At 39.9% G+C, this 17796-nt stretch overlaps 2 protein-coding genes across 2 annotated transcripts; both read right to left on the reverse strand.

The window, feature by feature from the left end:
• Positions 1-28: 28 nt before the first annotated feature.
• LOC117393230 (hepatic sodium/bile acid cotransporter-like) lies at positions 29-9378 on the reverse strand. The gene is made up of 6 exons (XM_055232275.1): positions 9294-9378; positions 7051-7137; positions 6860-6972; positions 3696-3900; positions 2624-2802; positions 29-1060 (listed from the first exon to the last, which is right to left on the reverse strand). Exons 1-6 carry the CDS (start codon positions 9357-9359, stop codon positions 757-759), a joined length of 954 nt encoding a protein of 317 aa, XP_055088250.1. The 5' UTR covers positions 9360-9378; the 3' UTR covers positions 29-756.
• Positions 9379-12945: 3567 nt separating this feature from the next.
• On the reverse strand, positions 12946-16846 carry LOC117393231 (hepatic sodium/bile acid cotransporter-like). The gene is made up of 7 exons (XM_033991423.1): positions 16673-16846; positions 16453-16539; positions 15794-15906; positions 14711-14915; positions 13931-14106; positions 13622-13824; positions 12946-12980 (listed from the first exon to the last, which is right to left on the reverse strand). Exons 1-7 carry the CDS (start codon positions 16844-16846, stop codon positions 12946-12948), a joined length of 993 nt encoding a protein of 330 aa, XP_033847314.1.
• Between the last annotated feature and the right edge of the window lie 950 nt (positions 16847-17796).

Below are 17796 nucleotides of genomic sequence, written 5' to 3' on the forward strand. Positions count from 1 at the left end.
TTTTCAATGTTTTGTTTATTTTGTTTTTTTGGTTTGCGTTTTTCCCCATATAAAGGACTTGAGGATCACCCCTTTAAATGGCATCTACATACTTCAAACTTTACAATCTTGTACTTACGATTTTGATGAAACATACAGGAGGATTTATTTAATTCCTCCTTCTTGATCTGATTAAAGTTTAACCTGAAGTGATTCTAAAGCTATTCAAAATCCTCTTTTGTATCTAATATGACAGCTATCTTGAGTTGTATGTCCCAAACATGGTCAGTTTAGGCAGTTTTTACAATTAAATGCCTTACTACCTGATAAAAAATGTTACTTACAATTATGTAAACTACAGAAGAATTTTAAAACTTGTATCTCTAAAATCTTGCCTTAAAAGCTGTTACAACCAGCTATATTCTAAACACTTTGATTTAACAGCTCTTCTCTGATACCTCAACTTGTTGCATCTCTGGACTTGCAGCCTGGTACGCCCCTGTACAACAAAAAGTTTCATGTGAATTGGCAATATAGAAAACATCTGAGTCAAATGTGGTAGACTGCCTATAAAATACAGCTGTTGTAAGTCAGATCCAGCACACAGCTGTCTGGCCCCAAACTCCCAAAATAGAAGCAACTAACTATGGCCATCACCGTAAAGACTTGTAACTTTTAGTGGAGGGTCTGCCACCTGCTTGTCTCCATGGATGTTTTTGCTATATCCAGAATGTTCCATAGTATAGCATGAAAATGTTTCTGTGGAAGTGAGTAGGCCTAATGACGCCACAAAGCCAAATTACAGGTCAGAACTATGGAGAGGTGACCCTGCTCACGGTAAATGTTTTTCAGTAATTTTGGGGTAATAAATTCCTCACCCTTTTTGTTCTTATGTTGTTGCCAGCACTGGTGAGATCTGAACAGCAGCACCAGGAGCGTAGCGTCACACAACTGGCTGAACACGTAGATCAGGGGGTAGAGGAACAGAGGCCCGAACTGAGGAGGAAAGGCCACTTTAACCAGGGCCATACACAACGGTCCGTTCTGACAGCCCGTCTCCATCGACACTGTCCGGCACTCCCTGAGGTATGAACCAACATGGGCTTAGATTTATATTACTTACAGAATGATGGAAAAATTAGGACTGTTAAAACAAAATATCATATTTTGAATGTGGACAAATTCCTCAAAATCATCAAACAGGAGGCTGCAACCCAAAAATAGGTTGTGTTCACATCGTAGACTTTGATGAACCATTAATGAACCATAATGTTGACAAAGGCCAAAAGTAATTATTATGATTGGACTAATAAAAATTAATGAGAAAACTTTTATTTTGTTAAAGGAATGTTTAAACTGCCAGGAAAATGTGCTCCTTATGCATAAATTGCCATAGGTAGAGGATTGGCCCAGTAATTACAGAAATATTAACCACAAACCAGGTCAACATATCTGTAATCAGACAGTGAAACAGCAAATTCAGCCAGGGAAAGTCCGATACAGGGCCGGCCCTAGCTTTCAGAAGGCCCAAAGCCGAGTTTGTCTCTAGGCCCCTTGGCAGTGGATGTACCTAGGCTCAGGTATTGGTGATTCTCATTTGATAACATTATCACCATGCTGTCATCACCTTGTCCAATTTTTTGCGGGTCAGGTTGTGTCGGGTCATTTTTTCAGAGAAGAAAAATATGTAGGCTATTATTACTATAGCCTGTAAACAAACTAATATTCATCTACATTGGCCTATGTTTGATTTAGTTTGATAATAAAGTTTACGTAAGCACATAGCCGGTGCAATTAACCTATAACCTGACGCCACTGCGGCACGCTCCCTTTGCAACACATTAGCCAGTTACAACCATTTGTCACAGTAAATGGGGGCAAAAAGAAGTGATTTGGAGGTGGAAGATTTTTAAAGAAAACTGTAGCTGGTTCATCATATTGACATTCCCATTATGTTTGTTTTCAAGTACGTTTTTTGCTCAAATAAAGGAGCATTTATTAATGTATTTTTACAGTGTATTTAATGACTGTGGGTAGGGGCGGGTTATATAAATAAAGCCTGACCTGCAGCTCTAGTGTAAACACATTGCCGCTCACACTTATGCCTGGTTCAAAAACTAAAGTAGTCAGCAGATATTTTGCTACTACAGATAAAAAAAAGAAAAAACAAATGCAGAATTTCCTGAGGGGAACCCCCAGACCCCTCTGTCTGAAAGAGGTGCACTACAACAGACTTCTGAGAAAAACATAGGTCCAATGAAAGGGGCCGCTGCCCAGTGTAGCTGTGGGACGCCAGGGACGTCACTACTTCCTGTCTAATTGTCTCTGAGGTTTTTGCAGAGTCACACTAAAATGAATAAATATTTAAAGATCAGGCAATGGATGGGGAGCTGCAGGTGGATGTCACTGACATGAGCAAAACTACAAATAAAATGAAAACTTCACTGGGGGACACTTTTATGTTTAGAATGTGTCTCAAATGCTAACAATAATGCTCATTTTGAGGCATATTAAATATTACATAATATATATATGCTTTTAATAAAAGAGACAATTCTGAGCGGTCCTCCAGCTCAGTTTAAACTATAGGGATTTTAGAAGGTCACAGAACACAACCTTTTAACTAAAACAGCTATTGTCTTACGGCTGCGAGAGTCTGAAGAGGAAGGAGAAGAGGTATCCCAGGGTGTATCCAATCATTGGCATCAGGAAAGCGATGGTCATCATGGAGGGAGACACAACGGTCAAGACCTTCTCTCCCTCGTCCAGAACAGTCAGTGTAGTCACCACCACGAAACAGATGGTCGAGATGATCAGACCTACCTTGGGGAAACATGGTACAATACAATTGGTTTATTACCCACAGAAAATTGCTTTGGAATTTTACTATTTCCAAATCAACAACAAGACTTCAATAAATGATAAAAGTTATTTTAATCACATTGGCTTCTAAACAATTAAAGGAGCACTAATGAACATTTCTGATAGTGGTGACAGTGTGTGTTTATTTTTGTCTGTAGTGTGCCACAGTATGGCCTCTACCAGAACATGTACATAGTGCACCTTTAAAGGCAGACTGCACTGATTTAAAAATGGTCAACAGTCACAACTGAACCTGGGCTGCCTAAAGTTTGCTCAAATGTCAATTATATAAATAGACACCCCTCAACATGTATTTTCTTATTTGAGCATTTTATTTTCATTTAATTACAAAAAATCCATGTGGTTTGAAAACCTCTTTTGAGTCCTTCACTGACCAGTAGATGGCGTATGACTGAGCGCTGCAGAGGAAGACTCCATCCTCCTCAAGTAAAACAGCTCAAACATGTGCTCTGTCTATCCTTTTATGAACAGGTTTACTTCAGGCATATGCACTCTGAGCCACCTGTCAGAGGAGCAACACTAGCACTGATTAATGATTGTCCACAGGCATTTAGGAAGCGTCCTTGAAGGTTTAAACCAATTAGTTTTCATTGCAGTAACTGGTAACCCAATTCAAAGAATTCTGCTTTCTAATCAAATAATTGTCTTGAGAAGTTAAATGCCGAATGATAACAACTTGGATAATGTAAGAATAAAATAATATTACTAGTGTTTGCAGTAAATGAAATATTTGATTTTAACATGTACCTCATATGTGCACACACAGATAGGGCATGTTTGGGAATGTCAAAACCTTTAAGGTTTTGATAAACACTTGTGTAAAGCCTTTCCACCTTGGTGATGATGTTGGAGTACTGTGGCCTGTAGTGGTTGAGGAGTATCCCAATTCCACATGGGATCAGGATGGACAACAGGGATAGGGCTATATCTTTGTATGGGACAGCTTCCTGGAGACCCTCAAAGCCCTGGCAGTACAGGAACAAGAGCAGAGGCATCATCCCAAAGGCAAGGACGGTGGAGCATGAAGTCATCACTATACTGAAGAGAGAGAGAAATCACTACTACTACTACACCAGTACTATTACACTGGTCAACACTAAATTTATTGTCCAAGATTTTTTTTGCTGATTTAGGATAATTTTGATGTGCTGAATCCAAAAATCACATTGGTTTTGCTCAATCAGGTCAACGTTCTGAACTAAGCTACATATTTGTTTTTGGATGATTTTGTTTACATGTATGAGTATTTTCACGTCATATGATGCAAAATTCTGTTATATTTCTCGCTATAAACAAATTCTGAAGATTTTGCATGTGCCAACTTATGACTAATTGTTTTTTTTTTATATTACAAGTGAATGAAATGGCTTCGACTAGAAGATCTTGCAAAAATAAGCCTGACATATTCTGCTACATCTGCGGTGAATACATCAATGTTCCTAACAGGAATCAAGTCACAAGTTTCATAAAGTGTGCTTACCATGCTTATTTTGGTATTAAACTTGGTGACCAAGATGAAGTTTGGGAGCCACACATGGTATGCAAGTCATGCACCGAGTATCTGCGTCAGTGGACTAAAGGCAAGAAGAGTTGTCTGAAGTTTGGAATTCCCATGGTTTGGAGGGAGCCGACATCAATAGCTACTTCTGGGCTATTGATGTGACTGGGATCAACAGAAAGAACCGTAGCAGCCTCAAGTATCCTGACCATGAATCAGCACGTCGTCCTGTAGCTCACTGTGATGAAATTCCAGTACCTGTCTTTGTAGAAGTTCCTGACATCAGTGACAAAGATTCCTCCAGTGTGGTTTTAATGATGATGCTCCACATCCTTTTTCCCAAAAGGAGCTAAATGTTCAGGTTTCCTGAGAATCTGGGATCACTGAGTGATGAGCAGGTGGAAAGATTCCATCAGGACATAAAAGAGATGGAGACCAGGTATCAGGGACGCTGGGATGCAGTCATGATGGCTGATTACTGTTGGACTCTGAAGAGAGACATCCCTGCTGCTGAGCATTCAAGGGGTTCATAGAAACACAAGTTCATGTCCTGAATTTTGCACAATGATAACGTAACGTTCCAATTTACATGTACTTACCTTTATCAATTAACATAACATAACATTTAATTAATACATTCTGTTAGAAAACTATTTTTATCTCCTAAAACATTTTTTGGATGAGAAATATTAAAGAAAATCAATTGATAATGTCACAAAATTGTAATCAATTTAGTCAGAAAAATCAAATTAGCATAAAAACCTGACCTGACTGAGAAAAATGGATATCATTTTTGGATTCAGCGGTGCTAAATGGTCCTAATTCAGTTGAAAAAACACAGACACCTTTCAAAAATGTTTTTTTTGTAACCCAGTGTTATGTTTACTTTTACTAGCAATTATCAGCCAATCGTCACTGTCATTGAAGTGAAAGAGTACTAGGAGAAAGTTCACGTAGGCTGTTAAACAGTTATGGTTTGTAGTGGGGTCATTGTCCTTATCCTTGCAGTTTATGGCCACATTGTTATCTCTGGTATTTGGCTGTGTCTTTCTGTGAGCCCCTCTGCTTTATTTATCAAATCCATCCTGTAACACCTACAAGTCCAGAAATCACTGACCAACCAAACCTTTAAAAAACAGCTAAAACCATTAGTTTCATTTTTTGTTGGCCACACAACATTATCTTTTAAAGTGGAACTCAACGCCAAATCTGATAGAGTCTGTGCATGCTCAAGTACTATATGACATCACACATGAATGCCCTCATTACAGCCAGGTGTTTGTGATCACAAACACGTGGCTGCAGGGACGGAGTTTGAAGTGCAGATACCTGTTAGACCAATCACAGTTCTTTTTACCTCCCGCCCCTGCTTCACCCTCACTCTCTTCTTTAGTCCTCCGGGTACTGCCTAAGTTAAAAGCTCAGCTTTTGATGTTTAGTCTCCTTTTATGGGATCATATTATGCAAAACTGATTATCGTGAGTGTTTGACCCCGTTTAAGGTTAAGGTGACCATGTCCTTATTTGTATCCTTGGGTAAATTCGGTTTGCAGTTGTTAAGAGGCAGTAAACCTACACCCACACGTGCATATAATCAATCATTACAGACAAGTAGCTTAATGAGGTGGTGAAAGGGTTAAACATTTATGGTGTCTATACCAAGTGTTCATTGTGCTTATTATTACCTTATCATTACTTTTTATGGCCATATTGTTATATCTTATGGCACTGCCTTTCTGTGAGCTCCCCTGCTTTATTTACCAAATTCATCCTTATATCTTGGGTTCTTATGTACAGACCTCTGTTAATTTTATACCTTGATAGAAAAAAGAACACAAAATGTTGAAAAACAATCCAAAAATGCACCTGAGCCCCTAAACGACAATCATACCAAGAAAAGCGTAAGCAAGAGCGAAAACCATCTCATGGATTGCGACAACGCTATGGTCAAAGGCATAAAGAGCAACATCACTGGATGAGGGAGGCCATCGACATCTGGAAATGCACCCCCCAGACTGTAAATCAGGATGAGGGGGGCATACAGACTCTCTCACACCTGTGTACAGTTATGCAGAAGTTGAACTGCAGATGGCGCTGTCGTACTACCGCTCCAAGTAGGAAGACAGCGTCCAAATGAATCAAATCACGTGGTGCTTGTGAGGAAGGCAGCAGAGCAAATTGTGATGGTATTAAATAAACAAAGGTCTGCGTAAGAACCTGCAACTCCAGAAATCACTGACCGACCAACAAGGTTTTTGTAGCCTACCTAAAAATATCTTTTAAGGGACCATATAAGAGCATTTCTGAACCATGAGTTTGAAATATAATACTCAAAGGAAACTAAAGTTATAATCCAAAATTTATAATCCAAGTTTACTAATTATGAGTATATTGTACGAGTATAATAACTGTAGTGGTAATAACGTAAAATGTTGTGTGAAAGAGGATGATATATTTTAATGTCATGTACTGCAGATCTGTGGTGGTAGGTGTCTCTTACCTAAGGTTCATGTCTCCCCTGAGGGCCAAGCTCATGACGTTGGACAGAAGACCTCCAGGACTACAGCCGCAGATCAGCACCACCACAGCAGCCATCTCTGGTAACTGGAACACCTGCAAACATACCAAAAAAAGCACTTTGATGGTAAGGCGTTATCATATATAGCTTAACAGTACACTATCCAAACCAACCTTAGCCAGACAGAAGGCCGTCAGAGGCATTATCCCATACTGAGACACAATCGCGATCCCCACTCCTTTGGGTTTCACAATGTGACCCTGGAAAACAACAGGAAAATGGGATGGATTCACCAAGTATAGGCTCCATTCACACATGCGGCCTGACCTGGGAATTTACATGTATTTTCACAGAACTGAGTCATATGTGAACGAAGCCAGAACTCATTTTCCTGCATTTTTGATCCTGCAATTTGGGAAAATTACTGGAAATATTCAGAAAATGCTTACGGGTGAATAAAGCCATGAAATTGCCAGTACTACCGCTTGTTTTCCTTAGTTACAAGCGTGGTACTATGTGGTTATGCTGTATGAGAGAAGACAGAGAGCCAAATGGCAGGTTAAGTGTGAACAGAGCAGACCTGGCCATGCTCTGGGAGTGAGTGCAGGTGTGAACAGAGGTCATTACTGAGGGTTCTGGCATTTTGTACCCAGCAATTTACTGGGAATTATGTGCGAATGGGGCTTATTTTAGTGTTAATCCTACCCAGGCCAGATGGCAGATATTTGGACATGGCAAATCACCTGGAGGTGGCAAGTCACCTGCATGACTCATGGAAATAGAAAGTTAAACCCCTACTTCGGAACATTCCCCATGGAGATAGATACAGTTGAAACCAGAAGTTTATATGCACTATATAAAAATAGACATACACTTTTTTTTTTCTCACTGTCTGACATGAAATCAGACATAACTTTCAGTCAGTCAGGATTATCAAAATTATTTCCATTTCCTAAATTCAATAATGAGTCAGAAGTCAGAAGTTTACATACAGTAAGATTATTATGCATTTAAACAATTTGGGAACACCCAGATGATGATCATGTCTTTGGAAGCTTCTGATTGGTTTATTATTTGAGTTCATTAGAGACACACCTGTGGATATATTTGAAGCACACCTGAAACACTCTGCTTCTTTGTGAAACATCATGGAAAAGTCAAATGAAATGAACTGACATATCAGGAAGAGAATTGTGGACTTGTACAAGTCTGATTCATTCTTAGTGCAGTTTCCAGATGCCTGAAGGTGCCACATTCATCTGTTCAAACAATTATACACAAGTATAAACACCATGAGAATGTCCAGCCATCACACCGCTCAGGAAGGAGACGGGTTCTGCGTCCCAGAGATGAATGTGCTTTGGTCCGAAATGTGCAGATCAACCCAAGAAGAAAAGCAAAAGACCTTGTGAAGATGCTGCTGAAGCTGGTGAGAGTGTGTCATTATCCACAGTGAAACGAGGACTGTACCAACATGGGCTGAAAGGACACTCTGCAGGAAGAAGACATTACTCCAAAAGAGACATGAAAATCCAGAGTACAGTTTGCAAATGCACACAGGGACAAAAGCTTTCATTTTTGGAGACATGTCCTGTGGTCTGATGAAACATTTGGCCATAATGAGCATCATTATAGAGGAAAACGGGGGAAGCTTCCAAGCCTGAGAACTCCATCCCAACTGTAAAATACAGTATAGGATGGACAGTTTATCAGTTGTGCTTTTGCTTTTCATTAAAGTTTGGTTTGATATTACTAACTTTGATTTTTTGTGTTTAGTTTAATAGTTTAACTTTGGTTAAATTCTACATTTACAAAAGTTAATTTGTTGGTGGTTGTTTATCATTTTGTGGCTCGGGAATCCTCCTGGACGCCTCCCTAGGGAGGTGTTCTGGGCATGTCCCACCGGGAGGAGGCCCCGGGGTAGACCTAGGACACACTGGAGGGACTATGTCTCTCGGCTGGCCTGGGAACGCCTTGGGTTCCCACCAGAGGAGCTGGAGGACGTGTCTGGGGTGAGGAAAGTCTGGGAGTCCCTGCTTAGACTGCTGCCCCCGCGACCCGGCCCCGGATAAGCGGAAGAAAATGGATGGATGGACGTTTATCATTTTATTAAATGATGCACGTTGAAAAAAGGAAATCACTTTTAAATGGTCATAACATAAAATAAAGCTTTGTAATTTTTGTACCGCTTTGCCTTTGTCCTTGTTTATGCCAGAGCGACTCATGGGACCCCAACCTACCCCCTGGTTACAAAATACATAGAAATGCAAATATTCAGTATTCGTCCCAGTAATCTTATTGACATTACATTGCCATATACATAGTTTATACATTAGTAGCACAAATATTTAATATATTTCACATTATACTGGCTATAGATATATATAATAACCTACTCATACTTTGCAGAATTTACCTTAATCTTGGCGATCTCCATGGTACATCCCAGAGACAACATGGTAAGGAACATGGTACCGATCATAATTAAGTTTCCTATTCGACTCATCTTGCTGGACTCATTGATGTCAATCGTCCCATTTAGACTGTTGTTCCTCAACATATCCACTACTGACAGGTTTGCCATCTTAACAGTGTAAAATATGTGAAGTACGTACAAGTCTACAAGTCTACACACTCTTAGTTTGAGAACAAAACAAATGAGTTACTCATGATAGATGCCGAGCTATATAAACCTACTAGAATGTCTAAAGTACATGGGCAATAATCACTAACCTTTGCCTTCCTAACCTACTGATTCTGTCTTTAGGGTGTTAAGAGGTGTTTGGTATTCACTTACTTATGTCCTGACAGTTACTTGAGTAGTAGTTTTCACCAAAATTGTTTTACTCTTACTTGAGTCATTTCTCAGACCATTATAATATCACTTTGAAGTAATAATACTCTCATTTGTGAACTATTTTTGGCTACTCCACCACCACTAATATAATAGAGACCACTCACATGAATATTTTAGTCTTTAGTCTTTATTTAGTCTTTATTTATTAGAAGGGACAATGTACAGAGACATTATGCTCATAAAACAGAGATGATCTGCACCAGATTATAGCTAAACAGCTAGTTTTCATCTGCAGTCCCTGACAAACAATAAAAAAAAGAAAAAAATTACACAGTGGAGATTAACATAATCAATAATAAAAGACAATAATCATTAATTCCTATTAGTCAGTGCATGCATTACATAGTAAAAGACATGCATTTCATATTAATTGCATATTACAACAAAGGAATAAAAAACAGTTATTTCAATGCTGACAAGTCTGACTAGCGGCTAGTCAGACTTGTCAAAAAATGGTTATGGGCTAGTCACTAGCCCATAACCATTTTTTGAGTTCTTTGGAAAAGGAATCATAATTTGATAGGCTCTTTATTTCATTTGGAAGATGGTTCCATTCTTTTATTGCAGTGTATGAAAAGGCTGATTGTGCAAATGCAGTTTTTCTCTTTGGGATGGTACACTGCCCCCTGGTGGAGGCCCGTGTGATTCTCTAGAGGTTGTTTCTGATGTGAACTGGACGAATTGTTGTAGAGGTGCAGGCGCAGTATTATTGAGGATTTTATGGACCATTCGAATAGAAGCATATTTTTGTATATTATCAAAGCTTAATAGTGTGTATTTGTGAAGAACATGGCAATGGTGGTGTAGGCGGGGTTTCCTGTCCAAGATTTTTAGAGCTTGTTTGTGCAATGATTCAAGGGGTTTTAATGTAGATTTGCCTGCCTGAGACCAACATGTTATGCAGTAGAAGAATCGTGACATGATCATGGCATTAAAGAAAGTATGGGCTGCATCCTGTGTTAATGAGTTTCTAATGCATCTAAACGTTTTTATGTTGTATTTGAGGCTCTGGCACATGTGTTTTATATGTTTTTTAAATGTGAAAGTGGGATCCAACGTTATACCCAGATATTTGAAGACAGTGACATTTTGTATGTCTTCTCTGTTTACAGTGATGATGGGGAAAGATGACTGTTTTTTTCTATTGGTAAAGTACATAGCTGCAGTTTTCTTTACATTTAGTGTGAGACAAGATTCATTAAGCTATCGCGCCACTTTTTCCATGGTGACTGTGATGGTGTTATTCAAGTTTTTAACCTGATTGTGAGTTTTTAATACATTTTTGACACATAAATGAATAAATAGCTAATTTAAAGTTAATGTAGTTTCGAGCAATATAACAGAATGAAAGGTGAATGGTTGGATCCGTCCATCCATCCATCCATTTTCTTCCGCTTATCCGAGGCCGGGTCGCGGGGACAGCAGTCTAAGCAGGGACTCCCAAACTTCCCCCACCCCAGACACATCCTCCAGCGGGATCCCAAGGCGTTCCCAGGCCAGCCGAGAGACATAGTCCCTCCAGCGTGTCCTGGGTCTTCCCCGGGGCCTCCTCCCAGATGGGACATGCCCAGAACACCTCCCTAGGGAGGCGTCCAGGAGGCATCCTGAGCAGATGCCCGAGCCACCTCAGCTGGCTCCTCTCAACGTGTAGGAGCAGCGGCTCTACTCCGAGCTCCTCCCGTGTGACTGAGCTCCTCACCCTATCCCTAAGGGTGCGCCCAGCCACTCTGCGGAGGAAGCCCATTTCAGCCGCTTGTATCCGCGACTTTGTCCTTTCAGTCATTACCCAGAGCTCATGACCATAGGTGAGGGTAGGAACGTAGATTGACCGGTAAATCGAGAGCTTCGCCTTTGGGCTCAGCTCCTTCTTCACCACAACGGACCGATACAGCGACCGCATCACTGCAGACGCTGCACCGATCCGCCTGTCAATCTCCCGCTCCATCCTTCCCTCACTCGTGAACAAGACCCCGAGATACTTGAACTCCTCCACTTGGGGCAGAGACTCTCCACCCTCCCGGAGAGAGCAAACCACCTTTTTCTGGTCGAGAAAAAGGAAAAATATCTGGACATATAGATGATTTAAAAATTATTTTTAAAGCATCAAAAAACCGAGAATCGCAGTGTGATGCTAAAGCTGCACTACTTTCATGTCTCCACTGAAATGTCATTGATACTTTGCAATAACATCACGATGTTTGCCCAAGATGTATTGGTTTACTTGTTGAATCCTGTGAATCCTACATTTCCAGAATTTATCACAATTTTGACAGATTATGGATTGGATATATACTGAACGAGCAGAAGACCCAAGTTCAATGTTTCAACTGTCGTCCCCCTCCACACCTCCATCAGGTGTTCAACTTTGATTGGAATAAAAACTCATAAAATATTTGGATATTTACCGACATATTTGTTTTACCAACTAAATTATGTCCCTTTAAAAAAAAAAAAGTATTATTCAAGATATCAGTAGATGGAATATAATACCTAACCTAAGTATTACTCCTAGAGTGAAGCCATAAAAGAACATCTGTCCAAGAATGTTGTGTTTGTATCAGTCAGTCCCTATTCTATTGAGAGATACTTTACAGGCAAAAGAGCGAGTGTAAAGTCGATATAGTTCTTATAGGGACAGGCCTAGTTGTAATGTTTATGTCTGCAGAGCTGCCAACATTGTTCATCCCCAAGGCTGAACTTTTGTCTCCAAACTGACTCATGACCACCATAAAGGAACATGACTGGAGGTGAGGTGGACGCCGAACACAACTGACATCTAGTGGACACTTCTGGTCAAATAAAGTTATAATTGGGGAAAAAACAAACGTAGTGTAGTACATCAATTTATAAAGTCATTTTAATGAAAGAATCAAGTATTACAGTTCTCGTTTAAAGGTTCAGCAGGTTCAAAATCTGACACTTTAAGAGTTTTAATACATAATTTTTTCACATTTACTTTTTATAGTCTGACATTTTCATCTTTTAACAGTTAGTTTAAATATCTGGACATATAGATGATTTCTTACAAACACATACAGCTTTTAACATTAAGGTTTATGAGAACAGACTTTTATCTACTGACCAAAGAACTACGTATGATAATGCTCCTTTTGAAGTGTTTATTAATCCATGACTGCAGCAGATCAAGAAAAAGGACGAGTACCAGTGTGAATTATTTAGGAGTCATCAGTGCTGCTCATGATACTCTGACCTAGCAGACCTCTGGATGTCCCGCCTCATAACCCACTGCAGATAAAAACATGATGAGATTAGAAATAAACACATTTTGGAGCACATCTCTAAACTATCACAAACAGACATAGCTTGCTTTTTTGCTTGAAGTTGCATGAGACAGTATGGATTTGTTTGAGCTGATACAGGTGTCCAATATTATACCTGCTGCTGCGGCCGATAACCAATATTTAGCTTTAAAAATCTGTAGCAAATTTATAACAAGGCCCAATTCATCTTAAGTAAAGCTCACAAATCAGCTATTAATACCGATTTTTAACGCTGATTTTTGTTTTAATATAGTAAAGCTCGAGGGTTTAGTCGCTAATAGTGTAATAATTATGTTCAACAATACAATATAATGTAATCAATAGGGAAAACATGACTCTTGGTCCCCATTTGAAGCTGGGATTATTAATATCACACACTAGAATCTAAAAAAAAAACACCAACATACAGATATGCAGAGGTGTACTTAGTCACAGTGTGAAGAGTAACCAAAACTCATGTTAGAGTACTGTTACTTCAATAAAAATGTGACTCAAGTAGGAGTAAAAGTACAATTTCTTTAATGACATACTCCATATATCTAAGTGTAACTGTACTACCCACTTCTGCAGTTTGGGATCTATCAGTTACGTTTAGTATTCCCTCACCTTTATTCTTCCGTTGTTGCCAGGACTGATAAGCCCAGAACAGCAGCACCACGAGCAGGCCCTCGAGTAACTGGGTCAAGATGATGACCAGTGGATAGAGGAACAGAGGCCCCACTACAGCTGAAGGAAAGGCCACTTTGATCAGGGCCATACATAATTTTCCATTCTGACAGCCAGTCTCCATCATCACTGTCCGACGCTCCCTGAACAAGAAAAGAGCCTTTTGCACATTGCCCACGCTCTCACCACATGTTTTTTTGTGACAGGAAGGGCATCTGGTGCAATTACCGTGCAGCTGAAAGTACTTACGGCTGCTTGAGTTTGAAGGCGGTGGAGAAGATGTATCCGAAGAAATATCCAAACATTGGCATTAGGAAAGCTATGGCGAGCATGGGGGGGACTACAACGGACAGGATCTTCTCTCCTGCCTCGATGATGGTCAGCAACACCAACAGTATAGCAATTAAAGATACACTCAAACCTACCTAAAAAGATTCAAAATGTTGTTATCGTCATATAAAAACAACAAAATTCTGTTTAAAGCATCAAAAAACGAGAATCGCAGTGTGATGCTAAAGCTGCACTACTTCCATGTCTCTGCTAAAATGTCATTGATACTTTGCAGTAACATCTTGACGTTTGCCCAAGATGTATTGGTTTATTTGTCGAATCCTGTGAATCCTACATTTCCAGAATTTATTATAATTTTGACAGATTATGGATTGTACTCAGGATATAAACTGAACGATTATTACTGGATTATTATAGAGTAGCACAGTTACATCGACTGGTGCAACCAGAGTTAAACTGGGCTGGACTGGGCTGAAAATTGTAAATTTTTAAGAAAGTTCCATATAATCCCCAAGCTCCCATACAGTCCAATTCACAGTTAACCATGAAGAGTCGAGATCACTTCATTTGTCCTAAAGGAAAGAAATCACTAGAATATGAGTAGATTTTCATGTTTAAACACTGAAATTTGCCACAAAAATTACCAATGTTTTAAACTTGTAAATTTGCATGTTTCTCACAAATTTGCTGCTTTTGATTTTCTTGTTTCAAATCTCATACAGAAGCACATTCTCTGACCTTGGTGATGATGTTGGAGTACTGTGGCCTGTAGTGGTTGAGGAGTATCCCAATTCCACATGGGATCAGGATGGACAACAGGGATAGGGCTATATTTTTGTACGGGACAGCTTCCTGGAGACCTTCAAAGCCCTGGCAGTACAGGAACAAGAGCAGAGGCATCATCCCAAAGGCAAGGACGGTGGAGCATGAAGTCATCACTATACTGAAGAGAGAGAGAGAGAGCAGTTACTGCTACTGCTGTTCAGAACAAGTATAAGACACAGACTAGTACACACCCATGGACCACCAGGACCTACCAGGACCACTGAGGAAGTACACAGATATAAGACCGCATGGGAATATACAAGAAAGTACTACCATTTAATGTTGAAAATCACACTCTATTGTCTAAATAAAGAGTGTTTTTAATTATCACCATGTTATCAGAATCAGTATTGAGTATTGGGTTTATTCCTTAATATGAAACTCAAGTTTGAAGTTTTAATGTGACAACACTAAACAAAACCACACGTTTAGCAGTTACTTTTAAATGTGAATGCTGAGACCAGTGTTTAGAAGAGCTTCGGATACTTGAATTGTTTCTGCAACATGACTATTTACTACTGCTCATGCACTTGCTCTGAATACATGCTTTTAAAGTGGAACAAATCATAAATCCAAACTTCCTTCGACACCAAACTGTGTACATGGTGTTTTAATTACATTGTCTACTGTTCCTAGTAATTTTTTGGGCAACTTTAATGAAAACTAGGTACATTTTGAGCTTTCTGATCAAACACGCCTAAATCTAAGCAGAGCTGGCTTCAGCGGCCTCTGCAATTTCAAGTAGTTGGTGACATCACAAAAGACTGCCGTGATTACAGCCAGGTGTTTGTAATTGGAAACAGCAGGGGTGGAGTTTGAGGTGTGGATACCCATTAGACCAATCACACTCACACTGCTCCTCATATGTCCTCACCCTGCCCCTCCTCCTGTCTCACTCTCCCCTTTAGTCCTCCAGGTACTGCCCAGTTTAGCGGCTCGATTTGAAATGTGGTTGTGGAGTTTAGGTGTTTAGTCCCACTTTAACTTTGCTCTTACCTGAGGTTCATGTCCCCTTTAATGAACAGACTCAGGATGTTGGACATAATTCCTGCGGGACAACAGCCACAGATCAGCACCACCGTGGCAGAGATCCCAGTCAAATCGAACGCCTGAAAATGTGAGTGAGATCTTAGCTGGCATGGTTGATTCATGCAAGGATTTCTTGATACTTTGCAGTGACATCACGCTGAGGGTACTCTTCATGTATGTCTATGGTAGAATGTTCAGCAGTTACCATGGAGACACAATGCACACCCAGCCTGAGATGTTTGTAGATCGTCTGAAAACTCAAGAGAACGTACAAAACGGACTTAAACAACACATTTTCAGGAGCCTGAGATCAATATGAGCGTTCCCAGTTCAGTTTAGGAATTTGATTTTCAACAAATAAGTGACAAACTGAAAAAACTGTTAATGCTAATGCTAGCTAGGTTGTGACTGTAATGTTACCTGAGAGACTTGTTTAACAGCACAAATCATCTCACCTGTTTTAGTTCCAACAAAGTCAGTTCTTTCTGGTCAGTTCCGGTTTTAAAAAAGCTCAGATTAAAGTCTAACAGAGCTTCAGACAGAGCAGTGCCTGCAGTTAGCATCGCACCCCCAGAGAATGTTGATCACGTCAGCTGCAAAGTATCAATATTCAAACTCTATCCCACCTTGGCCAGACAGAAAGCGGTGAGCGGCATGATTCCATACTGCGCCACAACTGCAATTCCGACTCCTTTGGGCTTCTTTAAATGGGCCTGCAGTGACCAATGACGTCATAGTTAGTCGAGGAAAATGCACCATGAGGCGTTTTTATGTGCAAAAGGCAGGTTGTTGTACTAATTAACCAACTAACCTAAACTAAAGTGTAGTATTTGGTCATACAGTTACCATGATTTTGGTCAGCTCCATGGTACATCCCACAGAAACCATGACGACCAACATGCTAACAATCAGAATGCTCTTCGTTATCCTTTCCGTGGGACTGTCCAGGCTGGAGACGTTTGGTCCATTTAGACTATCATTCCGCAAATCCAATACTGACATGTTTGTGAACTCATCCATCCTGCAGATCTCTGAAAAACATGACGTAAAACATTAAAAACACGCATTTTAGTCCTATTCACATCTACCAAAACAACCAACTCAACATAAAAGAAAATTCATACTATGCACGTCATTTTTTCGGGAACCTGTGATCAATGTGGTCCTGTTTTGGCCTTTGAGAAAATGTCCCACAGTACAGCTTTAAACTTGTAACTATTGTATCCAGTTGCAGCTGTTTGTATAGCTAAAAAAAACTCTTTGACAAAACATTCTTACTGTAAGCCTGCTCACTTCTTCACAGATCTGACCCGCTGTTTGGCCTTGTGGAGTAGTGCGTGGCCTGCTGCTTGTCTCCATGGAGATATATAGTAGTTTTAATGCCGTACTGCTGAACATTCATCGTAAAAATAACAATAAAACCACTGCTCCTTGTGTGTTGCAGCTGCTTGCAGTTCTGGTAAACAGCCAACACATGTCACTATTCTCTGTGGTTTATGTGAAGCGGCGTGAGCAGTGTTTCAGACTGAAGCAGCTGTCTTGAAGTGAATCATCGCTTTATGCACCTTAAATTCACCCTCACGTTCCTGTTTCTTCGTGGTCAGTCATTCTTACCTGTGTTGACTCATGCTGTGGTCGAGAGGCAAACGGAGGCTAAGGTTTGGTCTTCATTTTGAACAGGTGGAAGAAACCATTTGCTAATTAGAGGGGTGTTTCGCTCCTTATCTCGTCTACTTTTCTGATATCGTTTTTGTAATTCATCAGTTATTTAGTTTGTTTAATTTGGTGTGTTTATGTGAAAATACATAATGTTTTTTGTATATGTTAAAGTAGTATCTATCGTATACACTGGTACCACTTTTGTTAGTTTTAGTTCCTGTATTTTTACTTGTTTGAAGTATTTGCATAGTGTACTTTACGTCAATCCTGCGCGAAGGTGGTGCATCACAGGACGCAACAGAGAGGTATTA

The sequence above is a fragment of the Periophthalmus magnuspinnatus genome, chromosome 24 (genome assembly GCF_009829125.3).
Source record: "Periophthalmus magnuspinnatus isolate fPerMag1 chromosome 24, fPerMag1.2.pri, whole genome shotgun sequence".
Taxonomy (NCBI): Eukaryota; Metazoa; Chordata; class Actinopteri; order Gobiiformes; family Gobiidae; genus Periophthalmus; species Periophthalmus magnuspinnatus.

Coding starts and splice junctions, on each gene's coding strand:
- LOC117393230 (XM_055232275.1), bottom strand. CDS start 9,359: ATGATCGGTACCATGTTCCTTACCATGTTGTCTCTGGGATGTACCATG. Junction 3,901..6,859: donor AGGGGAGACATGAACCTTAG/GTAAGAGACACC, acceptor CTCTCTCTTCAG/TATAGTGATGACTTCATGCT. Junction 2,803..3,695: donor ACTCCAACATCATCACCAAG/GTGGAAAGGCTT, acceptor TGTTTCCCCAAG/GTAGGTCTGATCATCTCGAC.
- LOC117393231 (XM_033991423.1), bottom strand. CDS start 16,846: ATGGATGAGTTCACAAACATGTCAGTATTGGATTTGCGGAATGATAGT. Junction 16,540..16,672: donor TGGAGCTGACCAAAATCATG/GTAACTGTATGA, acceptor TGGTCACTGCAG/GCCCATTTAAAGAAGCCCAA. Junction 15,907..16,452: donor CCGCTTTCTGTCTGGCCAAG/GTGGGATAGAGT, acceptor TCACATTTTCAG/GCGTTCGATTTGACTGGGAT.